The sequence below is a fragment of the Artemia franciscana genome, chromosome 10 (assembly GCF_032884065.1).
Source record: "Artemia franciscana chromosome 10, ASM3288406v1, whole genome shotgun sequence".
Taxonomy (NCBI): Eukaryota; Metazoa; Arthropoda; class Branchiopoda; order Anostraca; family Artemiidae; genus Artemia; species Artemia franciscana.
In genome coordinates, this window is record NC_088872.1 from 47,426,036 (window position 1) to 47,446,011 (window position 19,976).

General features: G+C 35.4%; 3 protein-coding genes across 7 annotated transcripts in view; all 3 read right to left on the reverse strand.

Moving 5' to 3' along the window:
• LOC136032288 (gamma-aminobutyric acid receptor subunit beta-like) overlaps window positions 1-607 on the reverse strand; it is a 64,198-nt gene extending 63,591 nt beyond the window's left edge. Inside the window, exon 1 of one of the 2 annotated variants that reach the window (XM_065712559.1) lies at window positions 511-607. In XM_065712559.1, the coding sequence (XP_065568631.1) occupies window positions 511-542 (32 nt within the window). In that variant the 5' untranslated portion in view covers window positions 543-607. The remainder of the gene's footprint in view (window positions 1-510) is intronic. The other variant, XM_065712560.1, reaches the window with a different exon arrangement.
• The window catches only part of LOC136032287 (PHD finger protein 14-like), a 352,444-nt gene that overhangs the window by 196,065 nt on the left and 136,403 nt on the right, over window positions 1-19,976 (reverse strand). The window lies entirely within an intron of this gene.
• LOC136032285 (uncharacterized) overlaps window positions 8,412-19,976 on the reverse strand; it is a 192,898-nt gene continuing 181,333 nt past the window's right edge. For all 4 annotated transcript variants that reach the window (XM_065712555.1, XM_065712553.1, XM_065712552.1 and 1 more), the window contains exons 22-23: window positions 13,924-14,113; window positions 8,412-8,568 (exon numbers count right to left, since the gene is read on the reverse strand). In XM_065712555.1, the coding sequence (XP_065568627.1) occupies window positions 8,484-8,568; window positions 13,924-14,113 (275 nt within the window). In that variant the 3' untranslated portion in view covers window positions 8,412-8,483. The remainder of the gene's footprint in view (window positions 8,569-13,923; window positions 14,114-19,976) is intronic.

The window sequence follows — 19,976 nt, forward strand, 5'->3', positions numbered from 1 at the left end:
CAATATTTTTTTTTCCTTTTTTTTCTTTGGTGCTAATGGGGCAATCACAGAAAGCTAGTTAAAGCCTCATTTCCATGATAATTTCTATATTGATGTATTTTTATAAGTATGACTTGATAATACCATCATTTAGTGCCATGTAGTATCCAAAAATGACACTTTGTGTGTCATTTTTGGGTGGAAAAACCGTGACAGTGTGAAAGGGGTACCATCAGAATCTCCATGGTCGAAAACCCTTAACCTACGCATTACAACTCTCGTTTACCCAACTCCTAGCCTTTTTAAAAGTATTGCAAAGTGTCTGCTCGCTATCTAAATTAATAGGCTACTACAACTCGTAAAGTGATGCTTAAAAGGCTAAACTCATAGACCTTAAGAGAGCATCTTAATAATCATAACAAAAATTAATCAAGAGAGCATTTGGTCTACTTTAAGTCTCAAAGATATGATTGCTTCTGCAGAACAAATACAATCTTGAAAATACAAATGAATGTTAATTTCTAAACTTACAGAAAGGTAATTCCAGTTAGAAGAAATATCATTCTTAATAGATAAAAAAAAAGAACTGTCGATCGAATACTCTTTCACAATTTAAAAATTCAGCAAGAAGCAAGCGCAGTCTCATAAAGCAGGGCAACTCCAGAATTGGATTTCTTTTCTCTCTTGAAACCATTGTATTAGATTCTTTCACAGTCAGGGAGAGAATACAGGTCGCAAATTCTACAAGAGACTTATCAAATAAAATTCTGTCAAACAGTCATGCTAAGAGCTGCAACATAGAGTGAACAAAGGACAATAATAAATTATATTTTGATAATACACTTTCTTAGAAACTGTCAAGGCAAAGAATGGACATTGACTTAGAAATGATTACTATTATTCAAATGCGATAGAATAATAATTGAAGGCTCATGAAAAAAAATTTCAGAAATTTCATAAGCGAGTCTGAAGCCATTCAAAGATATTGTCAAATAAAAAGTATATAATTAAAATTGTCATCATTTTAACTCGATTTTTATACACTGAATGCAATAAAAGCCATTGGAAAAAAACGTTAGAACACACATACGGTTGCAGCTCTTGTGCACTCGAAACAACTTTACCTAAGAAACTCTATCTATGTTTCGAAATGAATAACCCTAACAGTTCTTATTGACAAATATAGAAAGTGAAGGTGTTTGATTTAATATGAGCCTTAATTGATGAAAAAACACGTACAGTAATTGATTTTTCGCAATGAGAATACTAAAAGTTTTCAGCTTCACTAGTATCTTTCGCCCGCTTTTTATTTTGGGTTTCATTTTGTTGATTATGTGCAGTTATTCTTTACGGTATGTGAGTATCAAATTTGATTGTGAATACTAGTCGAAAACAATACATAGAAATTGTGTATAGACGTTAAGCAGTAAAAGAAGAAGAAAGAGCATGTAAACTATTTCTTTTAAATTGTTTCTTTTTTTAGCCTACTACATCCACCGCTTGTCAATCAGTGGCAACAAGGGCTAGACAATCAGTGTTAAAGCCGACTTTAAACCAAAAAAATCGGATCTTCTTGCTTTACATGCTGTTAAACCAAAGGCTATCAATAGATATCATTATAACTTGTGTACCTCTTGTACACGTGTCGTGCCGACAAGCGACAAGCGCATTTTTGGATACACTTAGTAGAATAAAACTGAATCTAGTAAAGGTTTTTCCCGAATGTAGTAAAAAACCATATCCCTAGAGAGTAACCATGGTTGGGAAAACTGGGCAAAGTATAATTATTTTACAATTTAGGGTAAAAAGTTGTTTCTACTTTTAGAAAAAAATTGAATCAGTTTGCAGTGGAAATTACGTACAGATGCCATCGAAGAGGGAGAGGGATTGGTGGATGACACCTCACTTCAAACCTTTGAGCCTGTTTAAACCTTTTAGCCCTTCAACTCTTTTTAGCCCTTTTGATAAATTTAAATCTTTGACTCAATAACTCTTTAACTATTTATTCCTCCTTTTTTCCAATTAATCAAAAAAAGAGCCTTATGAAAAAAGAACCGTATGAAAACTCAAGACGTGCAGAAATGGAGTCCTATTATCATTCAAACTTAAAACGACAAGAGATTACTATAAGAAAATAAATGAAAGCCAGACATAATTAAAATTAAAAATAAATAATCATACCAGGCATAAAGATAATAGACATGATACAGAGGAATAGAGAATGCCTAACTACTACTACTACTGCTGCTAATAGCTCATTGCAGCACCAAGTCACCTGAGGACAACACAGCAACGCACGCTCCTCCTCCAACCTAATCTATTCAAGGCCTCCCTCTTTACACCCTACCAGGTAAAAATCAAAATGAATCCTCAAGTCAAATTTAAAACGAATAAAAATTACTACTAATAGGAAATTAGCTACTCCCCCCCGCGAACGTTAACCTTCAAGATATATTGTACGACTTGGATTTTATTGTAAACCGTACTTCTTTGAGTAGTTTGCTTCAATTTTTCAAAGCACCGATGAAACATAAATCACTATAATAATTGAGAAGACTGAAAAAAATAATGAAAATAAACCAAATGTTCCATATATAGCGATATTAATCTGGAATTCTCAGCAATTTAAGAATTAAAAAAACTGTATTGTTTTTTTTTATTTTCAATGTTATAAATATAAAATCAATATATCTAGCACACATTTTGTTTTCGTCACAATAACATTTGTCGCAACTGACATATTACAAGCTGACATTTGTCAGTTTTAGACAAATTTTACAAAGATCCCTGCCCAGAAAAAAAGCTACATATGAGTTCACTTCCGACTTAATTGGCTGTAGTTCAGCATCAATTCCGATCAAATCTGTCAAATCTGACAATAACTAAAGGTAATTTCTCGCGATATTTCCAATTTTATGGTTCCTTAAGCATAACACCAGCATACTAAAACTGTCTGGCTCCATTCAGATGCAACTGACCCAGTCGACAGGTCTAGTGAAACTTACACTCTTTTCCCTGACTTGGGAGAAGCCTTGAGGAAGAGGTGGGATTGCAAGACAGGTTGGTAGTGGAATGGGGAAGAAGGGTGAAAGAGATCTGAGAGGAGAGAAACGCAATGATTTTTCCTAAAGAACGATTAAGGCCTGGACCAGCAGACAACTCCTTGGTAGCCAGGTGAGGATTAAAGTTAAAAGAGTGAAAAAGTCTAGAAGAAACATGGAAAAGAGGAGGTCAAAAGAGGGTTTAAGTGGGGTAATGTGGTCGGGGGAGTAAACTATCTGGGTGACGTGGGCAGAAGGAAGTTGGCATGGGGGCTATTTATTAAGGAATAAATGCAGTTCAGAATGTTGCCCGAAAATGGGGCTTCCTAACGCGGGGTCTATGACCGATTTTCAAAGATTTTGTCAAAGTTTGGGCATTCGTATTGTGCTTGTAATCCAATTTTTTGGAAAAAAAGTAGAGTTTATATGGATATACGGGCTGTCGCAAACAAAATAACGCGGGCTTGATGCTAACTTACATATTCGAACATGGCCGAAATTACACTTTGCTTTAAAACACTGGTCAGTAAGGTAAAAATGACATAAATGCAATAATGAGCAACAAACTCTAGGCCTAACTTAATTTCGTTTTTCAAAGTTAGTGTTTCATAGCTGGTTGATGGACAGAACTTACAATATCCACTCCTGAAAAACTTACAATTCTCTGAAGTATAGCTTTTCTATCATATGAATCAAATGCTCGTTCATATTCTATAAAACTGAGGAGTAAATAGTTATGATAATTCAGCCTATTCTCAATTTATAAGACTGAAAATTTGCTAAGAACACCTTCTCCCCTTCCAAAAGCCCCATCGTTCTTCTATAAAACTTTATTTACAGCTACTGCAAGTCTGGAAAGTATCATCATGATAAGAAAATTTCTTTTACAGAAACTAAGGTGTAATTACAACACTCCCATTTATCATGTCTTATAAAGGAACACAATTAAAGTTTTCCTGAAATCGCCAAGCACTTCCCTTTTTCGAGGAAATTCATATTCTTGAGGAATTTATCCCTAATTTCACAACCCCCATATTTCAAAACCTCATTTTCACTGTAAAAGACCACACAGCCTTTCCATCACAAACACCAAAAACAAAAAGATAATAAGGAATTTCTCAAGACAGTGGAAAACAAATTAGAATGAATATTTCGGGCCTATGTCCAAGGGCCGTCCTCAGCAATACAAAAATACATAAGAAGAAAAAACTTACAACCGGATAAAATCAATAAAACTAAAAGGAAAAATTTTTCAAAATAGTCCCATCATCCTTACCTCAGCGATGTTCAACCAGGACTGATGAACAAATTGTGATGAAGCGAGGCAATTCATTGAAATGAAAGAGAATGATTTAAAAACAGGTTTTGAATGCTTATCTTGCTTTTGTGGCTGCCTGCTAGTCTCATACGTCTAATTATGACAGGCTCTGTGTTAATATCTATTGTTTTTTTTTATAATATTTCGTGAGATCATTTTTAATTAAGTTTGTGTACAGAGCCATCGAGCCCTTTGGAATATTGTTTTTGTTATTGTTATTTCATGAAAATATATAGAATTTGAACCTGAAAAATAGGTAATATTTGTATTAAGATAAAAATTTCAGAGGAAGTCGAGGAAGATATTGAACTAGATCAAAAGATACAATGCGTATGGAAGTTAACTGGTCATCAACGTATCTGAAATATCTCAGCAATGGCTATGGATATAAAGCAAAAACTCCCAAAGCACACTGAAGAAAATATTCAACTAAATCAAAAGACACTTTCCGCAAGCAGGTAGTCAAAGGAGTACATCTCGAATGCCTCAGGAACAGCTAAGGCCAAGAAGTTGATATTGATATAAATCGAATAATGATTAATATCTTCAAGTACCTTCAGGCATCCTTGGTTATTTAGTACGATACACATGTCCCTACCTCTACTTTTGAATTTCTCCCGTTTCTTAGCTGCCTGTTCTATCCCAAACAACTTACGTTAAAAGTCCATTGCACCTACCATTAAGTTATAAATTGACATCTCTTCCCTCTGTAAGAAACACATAAATTAATGTGCAGCATATAAATAAATGCTACAGTCCCCGATTTTTCGTGTGTTTACAGTCCATTATAATCCGTAACAGATGATTATGTTTTTTGGAGGACTGATTCAATTTTCTGGTTCTTATCATTTTGTGCCTTTCTGGCAAACTTAAATCGCTTTAATGGTTTTATAAATGGGACGATATTATTCTAGAGCACAGGCAGCTCCCCATCTTTCAGCAATAGTGATTTGGATGTGCCAGTGTGGCTTTTTATCTTTCCATTTCCTATCTACTGTCTTCAAATTCATTAGTCAACAATCTTTAGAGTAAAGATTGCACCGCTTTTCATTGCTTCTTTTTCAAGACAGGGGCGGATCCAAGATTTTTTTAAGCGGGGGGTGCAAAATATTTTACTCCAATAAACTTGCGAACAAAAAATACCAGCAATTTAAAGGGAACTTCAACGATTTTACACTGTAGGTAGGTTGTGAAAATGGTCGTAAATTTAATCTTAAGTCTGCTGAGGGTTGAAGTTCTTATAAATCTCTTGAAATTAAAATGACGTAAAAATATTGATACAAAAAAACAGTCAGTTATAGAAACCACCCTGCCATAAAAAATGAAAATCTATTCACCCTCTACGAAAAATATGATATTTAATATGGCAATGTGATATTATCCCCAAATCCACCTCTACGTTAGGAGGGGGCGCACCCCCCGCGCGCACACCTGGATATGCCACTTCTTCAAGAAGATTTTCTGTAAGTTAAAGTCCTACAAATCATTCCTTGATACTCTGGCAGCTTCATTGTACACTCATGTGATCATTAGTCAGGCATATCTTTGAGCCCCCCGTCATATCGACCCAAATCTGAGCCGAGTTGACCCAGACCACAACAGCAAAGATGCGTTCGATCTAATGACTGTCTTATATAGATAGACGATCCTATTCACCAGTATAGATAGACTTATATAGATAGACGCTCCTATTTAACAGTATAGATATACATATATAGATTGACGATCCTATTTAACAGTATAGATGGACTTATATAGATAGACGATCCTATTTAACAGTATAGATAGACTTATATAAATAGACGTTCCTATTTAACAGTATAGATAGACTTATATAAATAAACGATCCTATTTAACAGTATAGATAGACTTATTTAGATAGACGATTGTATTTAAGAGTAAGCTCCAGCTTACCCCGACTATTCGCAGGTACTGTATCGGGGAAGTCGTAACTTTTTACGCTTCCTATGCAGAGTGAACTTTCAAGCCCAACTGATTATTGACTACTTTACCCCGTTATTTCTCCTGTTTTTTTTTTCAGCAATATCGGGCAACCATTCGCTTCAAAAGTAAGAGCAGCTTTTATTGCTTGTAAGTGTTATCTATTGTTTCTAGCTAGATTTACTTCATTATACCTCTCAACATTCCAAAAAAGTTTCAACCAAATCCCTCTTATAGGTTCTTAAACATTGGAGATAAGACATATTGATAAAATTTCAAATAATATGGAGGTCCTGTGGTGGCGCAGTGGATTTGACCTTAGCTTGGTAATACGGGACCCAGAAATCGAATCACGCTACAGAAATGCACTGCAGGGCCGACGCAGGGACCTTAGTAGTCAAGAAGTGTCGTTAATTCTTAAATAAATAATACAGAGCCCCGAACCTAAACTCAGCAGCAGCAACCTAATGCAGGATACAAAATTTCATTCTGGTGAGAATATTATGCGAAACTGTCTCTATAACAGTTTAAACAAGAAGAACAACAGAACCACGAAAAGCTTATTTAAGATATTTTATTCCAAAACTTATGGGAGCTGAAACCTGGCCTTCTATGGCCCGACTCCCCATTTTCGCCCTACAAAACATTATTCGTAATATTTGCTTGCGAAACTTACGGAAGTTGACTCCGGGACCTCCAAGACCCACCCCGTTCCAAAAAAAAAATCATTACCAATATTTTATTCCAAGACTTATCGGAGCTGACCCTTAACCCTCCTTGACAAAAAACAACAAACTAAAGCCTGTAGGACACGCATTCGATACAAGGGTGGAACTGAGATAAAATCTGAATATTACAGATTCTACAAATCTTATTCAGTCTCGGAGGCACCAACAAAAAATGTACAAAAAAAAGTTTACAAAAAGTAAACTGAAACTGCAGCTGCGTTCACAAGTCTGTTTTCTTATCGCAGTTTCCTTTTGAACTTGAAGAATTACTAGTTGAGTAATGAGCGAGTAATGTTACCTACCCCAATTACCGTCCTTGACCAACATCCTCAGAAATCTTTATAAACCAATTTTCTGGGTAACAGAAAATCATTTTTATTATATGGACTCATTGTGTTTGGACAAATTGATGACAGTCATGATGTAATCTCGTAACTTTTCAATGGGCTATCTTTACTGATTTACGATCATTGTCTCAGAAATCTCTGAATATTTATAAGTAAAGAGGTGCAACATTCCTACATGTAAATTGGGTGGTAGTTTTTTTTCTTTTTTTGGATTGTATTAACAGACAATAGCTATGTCTCCTTTCTTTATAACACTTGATTGAAACTAACTTCTCTCTTCTTTTGGTTAACCTCCCTCCCCTCTTTCTTAAAATTCTTAACACCAATATTAAATCAAGTGTGACCAAAATCTTGCTTCTGGACTTCTTGCATTTAAATTGAACTTAAAATATGTATTCCCTTTTACACAGGAGATGTAAAGACAAAAAATCTTGTCTTTTACACAAATGACACTAGAGCCATCTCTCATTTGTGTAATTTTGCTGAAAGAATTCAAATAAGATTCACTAGCGTACATTCATAGATAGAAATACTCATAGCAATAAAAGAAAAGTCACCTCTCGTCTTGACTGACGTCATTTACCCTGCCAGTAGCACTTTTTGCAGGTGACTCGTTTTTTTAGCGGGCGGCTACGACTGGACAGCCAATGTGATTTGACAGCCTTCAAAATTTTCGACGGCTACAAATGCTTGTCCAGTCGAAGCCGGTCCTGTTGCTGGCAGGGTGAATAATGTTGTTCAAGACCCGGCTTTAAGAAAGCCACTAATCAGAAATACTACCATAAAATCTGCGATTACTCAATACAATAGTTTAGATTTTATCGAGATAAAATGTGTTCTTTCCTCTGTACTTAGCAAAAATATTTCTTTTGTTTTAACTTCCAAAAAAAATCTCAAAAATTTGCTAATAAAATGAAAAAATGAAACGATTTTTTCTCAGACAAAACCACAGGCGATAATGCAATAAATTTTATACCTTTGATTAGAAATTTTCCTAGAAAAATCGTACATGAAAAATAGCTTAGAGCAGCTGAAAACAATTGTAAGTGAAATTACGATTGCTAGAGATTCAATTTATTTTTCAAATATAAAACAAAAAACCGATGAAGAAGGAGAAATTAATTTCCCTTTAATATTTCCAAAGCAAAAATTCACGAATCGCTTGAGCTTTTTTGGGATTAATTGCAGCAACTTCAGAGATAGAAGCATCAGAGCTGAAATATAAAATTCAAAGTTAATTAAGAATTCAAAATATAGAACTCAAGTTGTAGAAGGTCTTGGCAAGCATTTTAAGTGTCACTTTCAGGCAACTTAAGGACTAGCAGCGATCGCTCTAACCTAGTAAAGAAATAGGTCCAGCCGATATTAACAGAAAATTTAAAAACGCTTTTTGAAAAGGCAATGGGAACTTCCTAGGAGGGTGTAAAGAGGGAGGCTTTAAATAGATTAGGTTGGAGGAGGAGCGTGCGTATCGGTGTTGGCCTCAGGCGGCTTGGTGCTGCAGTGAGGTATTAGTAGTAGTAGTAGTAGTTGCTTTCAGGCCACTTAAGGACTATCTTAGTCAAATTACGGTTGCAGCAATCGCTGCAACCTAGAAAGAACGAAGTTCGGCACATAGTAATCGAAAACATGAAAATGTTTTTTTAAAAATAAAACTATCCATTGAAAAAAAAATGCCCTTTGAAGCTGATTCAAGAATGACAACTATGATTTCAATTAATCTTAACGGCAAAATTTTATTTGCGAAAACAATTTTACGGGAATTACGAGAGATAGCCTGAAAACCTTGACGAATGGTGTCAGATCGAAATAAAAACGGCATTATTTGAATCGCCATTGTAAAAAGCCCAATACAGGAAAATCACAGACCCCACCTTGAACAACAAAGATAATCTATTTTTTAAATGGGGAGCACTGAAGTGCCCTCTTTCTTTCTTTGTTATGGTTTTTCAAAGCAATAGGCTTTAACGCCAGCCTTTTCATTGAATATATTTTTAAGATATTACCTAACTATTTGAAATTAAAATACGGAAAAAACAAATAATTTCGAGCTATAAAAGCTTATCTACACTAATAGTGTTTCAGTGTGTCAAAATCCCTCATGAGTTAAGGAAGGAAACAAAGTTGAATGACAAGTTAATCAGTTACCCAAGACACCATCTGTTTTGGCATAAGCTGCGATACTTCGACTTCTTTTGGCAGGGGGTGGGGATTTAAGAAATATTACTATACACAATTATACCATAGCAACATAACTGAAAACAGTTCCTGGGTCTTTTAACAATTGGAAATCCAATGAGAGCGCCAAAGAACCCTAACTGAAAAAGCTTGAAATATTAAAATGTTATAAAAATTTTAGAGCAATTGAAAAAAAAAAATGCAAAAAACTTTCTGCTTTGTTGAATACCGATACCACAGTGCATTTAGGCCATTATTTTTATTACCCCTGGCACTGAAACAATTTTTTGGAGGGAGGGGGAATAAGATGTAGTAAAAGACCAGATCTTAATTGCAAAATCATTCCTCACAAGTTTGAGGATTGCTCAAACTTTGACGAAGAAGTGAGAAAAGAAGTGACGGGTTACTTTGATTTCCACTAGGGATGATATTCCACGTCATTCATGACAGACTTGAATGACGCCAAAAACCCGGAGGTTTTGTTACTTTGATATTCAGTTACTTTGATATTCCACGTCATTCATGACAGACTTGAATGATGCCAAAAACCCGGAGGTTTTGTTACTTTGTTACTTTGATATTCAGTTACTTTGATATTCCACGTCATTCATGACAGACTTGAATGACGCCAAAAACTCGGAGGACTACTACAAAAGAATATGATAAAAGGGAAAACTCAAGTTTAATCCCCTGATCTGACGCTCCCTAAAAATACGGTAGAGTTAATTATAAAAACATACAGAAAAACTAATGTGTTTATTCTAGCTCTTTCACACAAGTGAAACATGGTTCAGATCCGTGTTTATTTATTTTTGCACTCTAAATACAATAAAACGTTCTAAATACACATATATCTGGCAGAGAAACGAGCTCGTTTTGTAAAAATAAAAAGCAGTATTAAAGAAATAAATGGATATTAAATCAAAATGAAGGACTTGGCATTTGAAGGTTAATTGAATCACCACCCCAAAGCAGACACCCCAACCGATGATGCATACAAACATTCTCAACCAGCAATGAGATAAGAACAGAAAAATCAAGGCTCGAGAGAAACTACCCCAAAAACAGAAGATAGTAAATAACTAATAACTATCCAAAATGAATCATTTATTTTATTTTTAAAACTCCAAACGATACATCGAAATCAAAAGTAGACTCATATCAGTTCCATGCTGCAGCCGCACTATTTCGTGGAGAAAAACGGAACCTCTCAAAAATTATCAACTCCTGACATAGTCTGCGTATATTGCGAGTTAGATGTGAAGACGGCGCAACAACTGCGAACAAATCAAAAGAAGAGAAATAACTAGGCAGTGTAAGAAGATTACACTTAACCCTGAACAATGACAAACTAAAAGTAACTGCTAGTTCAACAGGAAGAATACTCAATGTACAATATAGAAATTTTGAAGAATACTTAGTGAGACAAGAGGCTGGAAAGGAAGAAAACTGTATAAAGAAGCGCCTAATTTTGTTGAAGCTGAATTAAATGGGAGCTGAAAGGATTGAAGTAAATAAATGGACAGTAATTTAGGGAAGAATGAACAAGGTCAAAATAAATAGAATGCAGAGCTTCAAGCGTCAAAATGAACTCTTACAGTGCATAGTACCCACATTCCTTCTATTTTATTCCTTCCATTTTTCCAATAGTACCTATTCCTTCCTATCCCTATTCCATATTCCTTCCAAGCTTCACAATACACTACACTACTCACTTCCTACACAATTAACATGTAGCTTCCAATTTAAGTTGACTCAACTAAGACACCTACTTAAAATTTATAAGAACCGTTTCGCATGATGACCAATGGTCTGCGTTGCAAAGATACCGATCTTCGGATTCAATGCCTTCAGCCAAGAGTGCAATGCTTGGTTAGGGGTAAATCATCCGAAGCTTCCCGCGTTTTCCCCCAGATTTTTTCAGGTACCTATTTAGAGCTGGGTCAACTCTGGCTGAGCTTCTAGTCACCTTATTGACCTCTGTACCAGACCGAATAACCAGCGACACCAGGACTCGAACCCCTGACCTCAGAACTTCAAGTCTGGAGCAATAGCCTATAACCTACGATAGCTATAACAAACCTAGGTAATGAAAAATATCAACACGGTATATCTGTATAGTTCATACAGAAGATTTAATCAGTTTTAAACATAGAAGTGCCCGGGGTGTATGCAAATATACCATATTCGGAGTTTTGAAAGTCTTCAGAGCTAGCCTATTTGCCTTCAACCATGCTAACAATCTATCGAATGCCGAATTGACACAGTCTTCATCATTTCAAGAAACAGTACAGGCTGTGTCAAAAGCGAAGAGAACGGTCAGCTCAAAGTACACAACTGAATTACTAATATCATTAACATGGATTAAAAACAACAGAGGCCCTTGAATTGAACCTTGGGGTACTACAATTTTATTTGACTGGTTCAAAGACCATTTAGCTGATCGATTTAGCTTGATCACATATACCATAATTTGACGATTTTTCATTTAAAATCACACTACAGATAATATCGCCGTAAGTCCACGAATAGAAGCTACAATTTCATCCTTATCCAAGGCATCATGTATAAAATGGGTTACTGTCAAATTAGCATGCTCTGTAAAATAGCCTTTGAGAAACCTGAATTGGAAATACTGGACAAACTATTCTCATTGGAAAAACCCGAAGTACTGCAAAAACTGTTCTCATCGAGAAAAATTCATCGAACATTTGACGTACAAACAATATTCAACAATGTTTCCGTTATACGTATCATTCACGTCTCCCCCTTCAACTTAATTCACAGAAATCGTCACTGATACCAGTGCTTTGAAGGATTAGCCTCAAAAAGGGGAACAAAGGATGAAACTGCCCAAGTTGACCTTTGAGAAAGAACAGCCAACTCCATCTTGTGCTACCCAGCACAATAATAATGTAAGTCCTTAAAACTTGGTAAAAAATGATTTTGTTTTCATATCTCTTTTTTACTCTTGCTTTAAGCCTGAAAATGAAGAGGACAAAAGACCTACTTTGGGTAAAAGGACATTTTTAAAAGATTCAGCTTATATTCTACATACCAACTTAGCCTAAATAATATAACAGTACCAAAAATAGTCCAGAAAACAAAAAAAAACTTTTCTAATTTTATGGTGGATAGTAATAAGACGCCCTCAACTAGCTGAAGCCTATTAAATTTGACGTTGTCAAGACACAAAACTAAGACCAAATTTGCTGTTTCACTCTTCACAGATTTTGTCAAAGACTTACGTTGCGCCCCGTTGATATTACCGACTAAAGGAAAGCTACTAAACTGGTATTTTTAACAGAGGCGTAATTTGATATGGGGCAGGGGGGACTGCCCTTCACTGATCTCGCCCTCCCCCCGGAGACCTCAGTTTTCTCCCCAGGCTGACAGCTAGTTCCTTCAAAAATCTCGTCAAACGAGTTACGAGTTGTCAAAAAGAGTTAGTTTTCCTCATTATATTTTTACCTTTATGGTATGTAAGGCTTATTTTTCAATTATCCTCTTTTAGATTATCTACATTTGAAAGTCCTAATTTTACTTTGCCACCGAATTTATTTGTTTTCGGGAATTTTTATTAACGGAATTGGTATCAATGCGAACAGATACAACTAGATTTTACTTTTCCCTACACTATTGACCTTTGCAGTTTCATTTAGCAAATATTCCGAATATTGATTTCCGGCAGTATCTCCCATTAAGCAAGAAATGCTTTACCAGTTATGAGCCTGGGACATAAGCTCTCAAAAAAAATAGCCTCGCACTATATCCTTCTATTCGCTACGGTAGGTAATCCAAATATTTGACCTAAGAAGCTTGTTATCAGGACCTCAAATTTCACGTTTTAGGTTGTTTTCGTCTATTTCAAGTTTACCATTTTCAAAATACTACAGCTTATGCAAAATGTCAGGGTTCCAAATTTTTCAAGATTAAATAATTTTATTTTTTAGCTTTACAGTTAAAATGTATAGAATAAAAATATAGAATTAAAATTCTATGTTCCAGATGTCCATATGTTCGAATTCTCAAGGTCCTAAAATGTACATGAATAGATTTCTAAGTTTTGAGCTTCAATAGTTAAAATGTGTGGAATGAAAATTAGATGTTTAATGCAAAAGAGTCCATGGCTGATCTAATCCAAGAAATATGCAGAAAAATTACCTAGAGGCCCCACCACTCAAAACCAAATTCAAAATTTCTCGAGGCTTTTGGCAAACTTGTTTAGGAGGAAATTCAGCGAAATGAGTAAAATCGACAAATACAAACTCGATTCTGTATATATGTACGATGGCACGCATGATACCCGAAATATAAAATTTGCAATAGCAAATCAGAAAAACTACTGACAAATTAAGCAAATAAACAACAATTAGAAATCAAAAAATTACCTTGCCAAAAATGCTTTTATCGACTTGAAATATTTAACTAAAGACAGAGCTGTAATAAAATGTACACCGGGAATACAGAGGAAAAAATTCATCATACATTCTTCTTTGCCAGATAAGGAAAAATCCTTGGTACCATAACCTTTGTTGCTTTCACGCTTTGCTAAGAAGCCTATAATAGCTGCAGATTCATCTGTAAATGAAGAAAAAAAACTTATTTCCAGAGAAGACTAATGGGCGATAATCAGAGTTCATATTAAGGAGCTAGCATATATCTTTTTTTTAGGTTTTACAGGTTAACAGCAATTTATTAAGTAACTTTTTTGCTTTTTTTCAGTTTTCAATTGCTACGGGTGTGAAAAACAGGTGAAAAACGGAGAAAAAAAAGAAGCTTTTTCAGGTAAAGAGAATTTGATTGGATAGTTTATTATTAACAGCTTTTTTTAGTTTTCATTTGGTACGAGGAATGAAAAACAGGTGATAAACAGCTTTTTCGGATTTGCAGAATTTTACTAGATGCTTTTTTTTTTTTTAAGCCGCTTTTCTCTCAGTTTTCAATTGCTACAGGGGGTGATAAACAGGTGAAAGCGATAAAAAACAACCTGTGAAAAACAGCTTTTTCAGGTTTATGGTATTTTATGATATGATTTTTCCATGACGGATTTTTATAGTTTTTAATTGCTACGGGTGTGAAAAACGGAAGAAAACAGTTTTTTTTTAGGTTTACGACATTATATTATGTTGTTTTTTATATTATGTAGTTTTTGTAGTTTTTAGCTTCTACTTGCTACAGGGGGAGGGGGAGTATATAAGAGGAGGAACTGTCCACCTCCAGGTAAGAAGGTTATTTCATTTAGATTAAAATAGTGCATTCGTTACGCTTTCTAGCCTTTCCACTCTTTTTATAGCTTACAAAAAAGCATCATATGATAGTATGGCCCTTTACAAAGGAGTTATAAAAACTAGTTTATAAGAGGCAATAGCTTTATCCAAGCCACTAAACAACTTTCGGCGATCTTGCGGTATCCTCCAAGCCCTAATAAAAGATAATACAAGCTTAAGTTTGCTCGCAATGATTGATTCGAGTGTCCTTACGACACCCTGACACTTCATTCGGGGACGACCTGCTTCTCGTTTGGCCAAAGGCGGTAGGGCGACAAGGAAAATCTTTGGCAATCTGTCGTCTTTCATTCGCAATATACGTTCTAGACATCTCAACCTTTTTCTTATTAAAGCTATAGAAAGCGGGATAGAACCGCATTTTTCGGACAGCCCACCATTTGAAATACGGTCAGTCAGCTGGGTACCGAGTACAATCCGTGGGCAGTTTCTTTGGAAAACCTCTAGCGATTCTTCATCCCGCTTTTCGGAGCGCCCATGCTTCAGAACCATATTTGACCACTGTCGTCACTGTAGCTTCCAATATTCTAATCTTGGTTTGCAGACTTATCATTCTATTCTTCAAAACTTTTTTCAACGGTGAAAAAAAAAACCCTAGGCCTTACGATCAATGTGCTAGTCACCCTAAATTATCTCTTCACCTTTACTTATTCCTAGTCTTAGTTTCCTTGACATTAATTTTCAAGCCTATTTGAACCATCAACACGCAAAACCTCTTAAATCATCACCATAATCTAAATCTAGGAGAATCTTACTTCCCATTTGATACCCCGTTCAACCATTGCCTTTACTGTGCTCCTTATGACGGATTCCATCATAATGATCCATATAATGGGTATAGAACCCACCTGAGCTTAACTGCTGAATTAATAAGAAACCAGCTACTGAGCTCATTTCCTACCTTAGCCGCAGCAATGTTATTCTTGCATATAACACTAATCAATTTAATCTATTTATCTGGTATACCATACAAGGATAGGACCTTTGCTAAAACTCTTCAGTTAGGTAAATCAATCGCTTGGTCATAATCTTACAAACTGAGGACTAAAGGTGTTTGGTGACTGGAGCACTTCTCAATTATTAGTCTAAGAGCCAAAATTGTGTCAACGCATCCTCTACCCTTCCCAAAGCCACGATGTTCTTCTCTTAACACTTTACCTATCGCATCTCTAAGTCTATAAAGTATCATAATGCTAAATAGTTTGTTCAACAAAACAAGAGTTTTGTCAGACTGGAGGACTCAAAATCTCCTGTTTAGGATTTCAGACCATGAAAAACCGATTGGTCATCTAAATTCATTTTCACCATTTTGTTTAACGTTGAGCCAAAAATACAAGAGCAACTCTGACAAAAGGGCTTATTCTGTAATTTATTGTGTATTTTAAATCAGCCTATTTCTGTATATTAACCTAGCTAGGCCTGCTTTTTTTTTAAATAAAAGAAAGTTTTAAAACAGAACAATCAAAGACTTCTGTAAAATGTCTGGTGGGATCTATAAACCTAGAAAATTAACCGTGTTCAAAATTCCGATAAATTTCAGAGAAACATTTTAATATTTGAGGACTATTGAGCACAACATGTTAATATAAACACTAGCGTCAATATAAAGCAACATAAAAAAAACATCGAAAAAAAATCAAAGGGAACTTATCAAGAGCTGTTACCTCCACGGCTGTGAGAGTACGAGAAATCTATGCAATCAGTTACTAAATCTGGAGTACTAGACAATTAATGAAAAGCTAAGTAAAGAGATGTAGTTTTATGAGCAGCGGAGGAAGCAAGGGGAAGCTGAGTCAAACCTTCCTACAGATGAAGCATTGACCACTAAAAACCGATTGGTCATCATAGAATCTTCAAGCTCCAGCCTTCCAACCCTCTTTGGGTAAAAATAATGTTCGGCTCATGACTTCTACCATTGACTAGTAAAATCTTAAATTTTTAATCCTCAAAACGTATATTTAAAATTTAAAATTCTAAGTCATGACTGTTTGATTAGATGAAACTGTTTTCAAGGACAATAAAATGTGGTACTGATTAAACTCTGAAGAGAACATCTTCTACTTCCTCCTTTACCTTACTCTGCACCTCTATATCTCAAACTGTGTCATCAGACACGTCGTCAAAATATGACTATTAAATCAAAAACTTCCCAGATTTTCTTTATTGAGGTATTAGAATCAAATATGTATTAGAACCAACTGTAAAACACAAAATCAAAACTTTTATCAACCATTAAAAAAGGTGAAATTTGTTTTATTTAAATCGAATAAAAATAACTGGCGCATATTAAAAATTTGAGAATTGAGAAAAACGTAAAGATTTTCAACTTTTAATGATACCCACAAGTCTGCATAAAACTCCCAGGGAAAAATATTTCTTAGAGTGTTCCAATCATACCCATCCCCCAGTTAAGTAAAGAGACGCAGTTTTATGAACAACAGTGGAAGGTTGGGAAAACCAAATCCCCCCCAGAGATGATGCACAGAACGATATGCTTTCAGCTGCTAGTAAGTGTGTCTCGGATATAGATGAATTTTCCAAACGAGGTGGTAGTTTTTCTGTGCTTTGGCTAAATGTTCAAGGTCTTTGTTCTTCATTTAGTGAGTTGGCGGCCACCCCAATTTTATTGGTCTTTGTAAGACATAGAATGAACTTAATTTTAATTCTTGGGTGTGTTTCGAATATCGAACGACTACCATTCATTTTTATCAAAAATAACAAAATAATTCCTTAAGGTTTCCTTGCAGTTTATGGTGATGATTAGTCATGCAAGATGACTAGTCATGAAGACTATCCTATGCACCGGGTCTTCAATGTTCATTCTTCGCTTTATTTTGAGCGTAACTTAATATAAAACGCAAGGCCATGTTCCTTCACCACTCTTACCTGCTTCTCCTGAAGTTTCCGACTTTCCATCTGATAAACAGCGAAGAGTTCAAATTCAGCTATGAAATGTGTCTACAATTCCATTGTTTTGAACTTTCTCGGGTTAGAGAATCCAGTTCAAAGACTGAATAGTCCAATCCAATGCATCTGTGTCAATTCAACGCATCGTCAATTTAACAAGAATGTCCCTCACAATAGTAAGCCTTCACTTCTGCGTTTTATTAAAACATTTGCACACGTTCTGTGCAATATTAACTGCAATATTTTGAGTTGATTAAAAACAAATTCGAAGCTAAATACGGCGAAGAAAACTGAGTCTCCTTTACTACTCCCAGATGAAACAAAAAAACCTTGAAAGAAGATAAGATGAAATGAAAGCCTTAAGTCTGGAGAATTTGTGGTAAATCAAATTCCCACATAACTTTCCTTGATTCAAAAACTGAATCTCCCTGAGTATAAGATGGAGCATTTGAACCTTAGAAGGATGACTAAAGGTGGCCTTGCTGTTTATGTTTCGGAATATCTTCCGTACTCTGTAAGAAATTACCTATCAAGAAACGAAGAAGGGATTTTCGAATCCGTGCTTATTGGGATAAAAACCCAAACTAAACCTTTGATTGTTGGTAATATATAGCGGTCTCCTAGTGGGTCTGTTCCCTCATTCCTTCAGATTCTTGATGAAGTTCTGAAAGCAACCTATCAATATTTATTTGAACTTTTTATTATGGGTGACTTCAATATCAATTTGTGTGAGCAGAGGTCATCTTCTTCCTTGGATTTTCTCTCAGCTATGCTTGCTAGCGGCAAATTACCTACAGCATGTATTCCAACTCGCATAACTGATGCTACTGCTTCTTTGCTTGATAATGCTTTTTCATCGTTGACTTTGGTGCAAAATTCTATATTGATGAGTGATACCTCAGACCATTTATATTTTTTTTTCGTGGATGGTTTTTCTGACGGAGGCACCAGGGAGCTGCTTTTTCGTCTTTAAAATTTAATGCTCCAGAATCGCGGTTGGCAGGACATTCGTGGGGTATTTTTGAAGATGAATCTGATGTAGATTCTCTTTTTAATTTTTTTTTAATGAATATTTAAAAGAAATTATCTTGGATACTTTTTATCGAAGTGAGCAACCCATTTGAATCCTTGGACGACTCCTGGACTCCTTCAAAGGTGGAGAATCAAAATAATCTTTGGATGGCTTACAGGTCCTCTAAACCATCTTAACGCGATTCTCGAATTCAACTTTTAAAGCTTGCAGAAGGGTTTACAATTCGCTTTTCCGGAGGGCCAAATTGTCATTTTACTAAAGTAAATTCTTTGCGTGCAGTACAGACATCAGGAGAACAAGGCAAGTAATCAATCTGTTATCAGGCCATCTTCTCCGCCCTCTCCTGTCCCTTCAAGTGTTTTGATTGATGGTAAAATTGCAGAGGGTGTCCTGAGAATGCAAGACGCACTTACTTCCTACTTTGCTAATATCGGGAAAACTACAGCCTCTTCTGTAAGTCCTTCTTCTTCTCTAAATAATTTTAGGATTATCTTGGACCTTCTTGTCTCAAATCATTGACTTTGGAACCTATTTATGAAGTCGAAATAGCCAGAAATGTCAATGGTTTGAAGGGTTCTTCATCTTCTGGCATAGATCGTATTTCTGCTAAGGTTGTCAAGTTCATTCTTCCTGTCATCGTGTCTGTTCTTGCGAGACTTGTCAATATTTCTTTTCAAGGAAAACTTTTTTCAGGGAAAATACAATACAGAACAGCCCAATCTTTAAAGAAAACTTCTTCCACTTCCTACTTTACATCCATACTTTGTATCTCTACATACTATACAAGATCAAAAGATTGCTATTAAACTTAAAGTTTTCAAGATCCTTACTTTATTGAACGATCAGAACCAAGCATATATTAGAAACAAGTATTTAAAAAAAACAATAAAAATTTTATTACACCAAGCAGAGCTAACTTTTCTTTTGAGTTGTATAAAACTAATAGGCTCACTCCAAAATTTAAAGAATTAAGTAAAACATAAAGGCAGGTGTCGGCCGCAACGAGATGCATAAAAAAATGACTTTAGTGCCTTTTCCGTTCAGAAAAAGCGACAAAAAGTGACTATTCAGAACAGGGGCACAGGCACTGCATAGGTCCTAGTCACTACTTCTTTCTTATATTTTGCCGCCAGGAAAGTCCTCTCGTTTGGCAGTGGATGAAGAGGGTAAAACCTTTATATTTAATTCATTTGTTTTTTTTTTATTATTCATTATA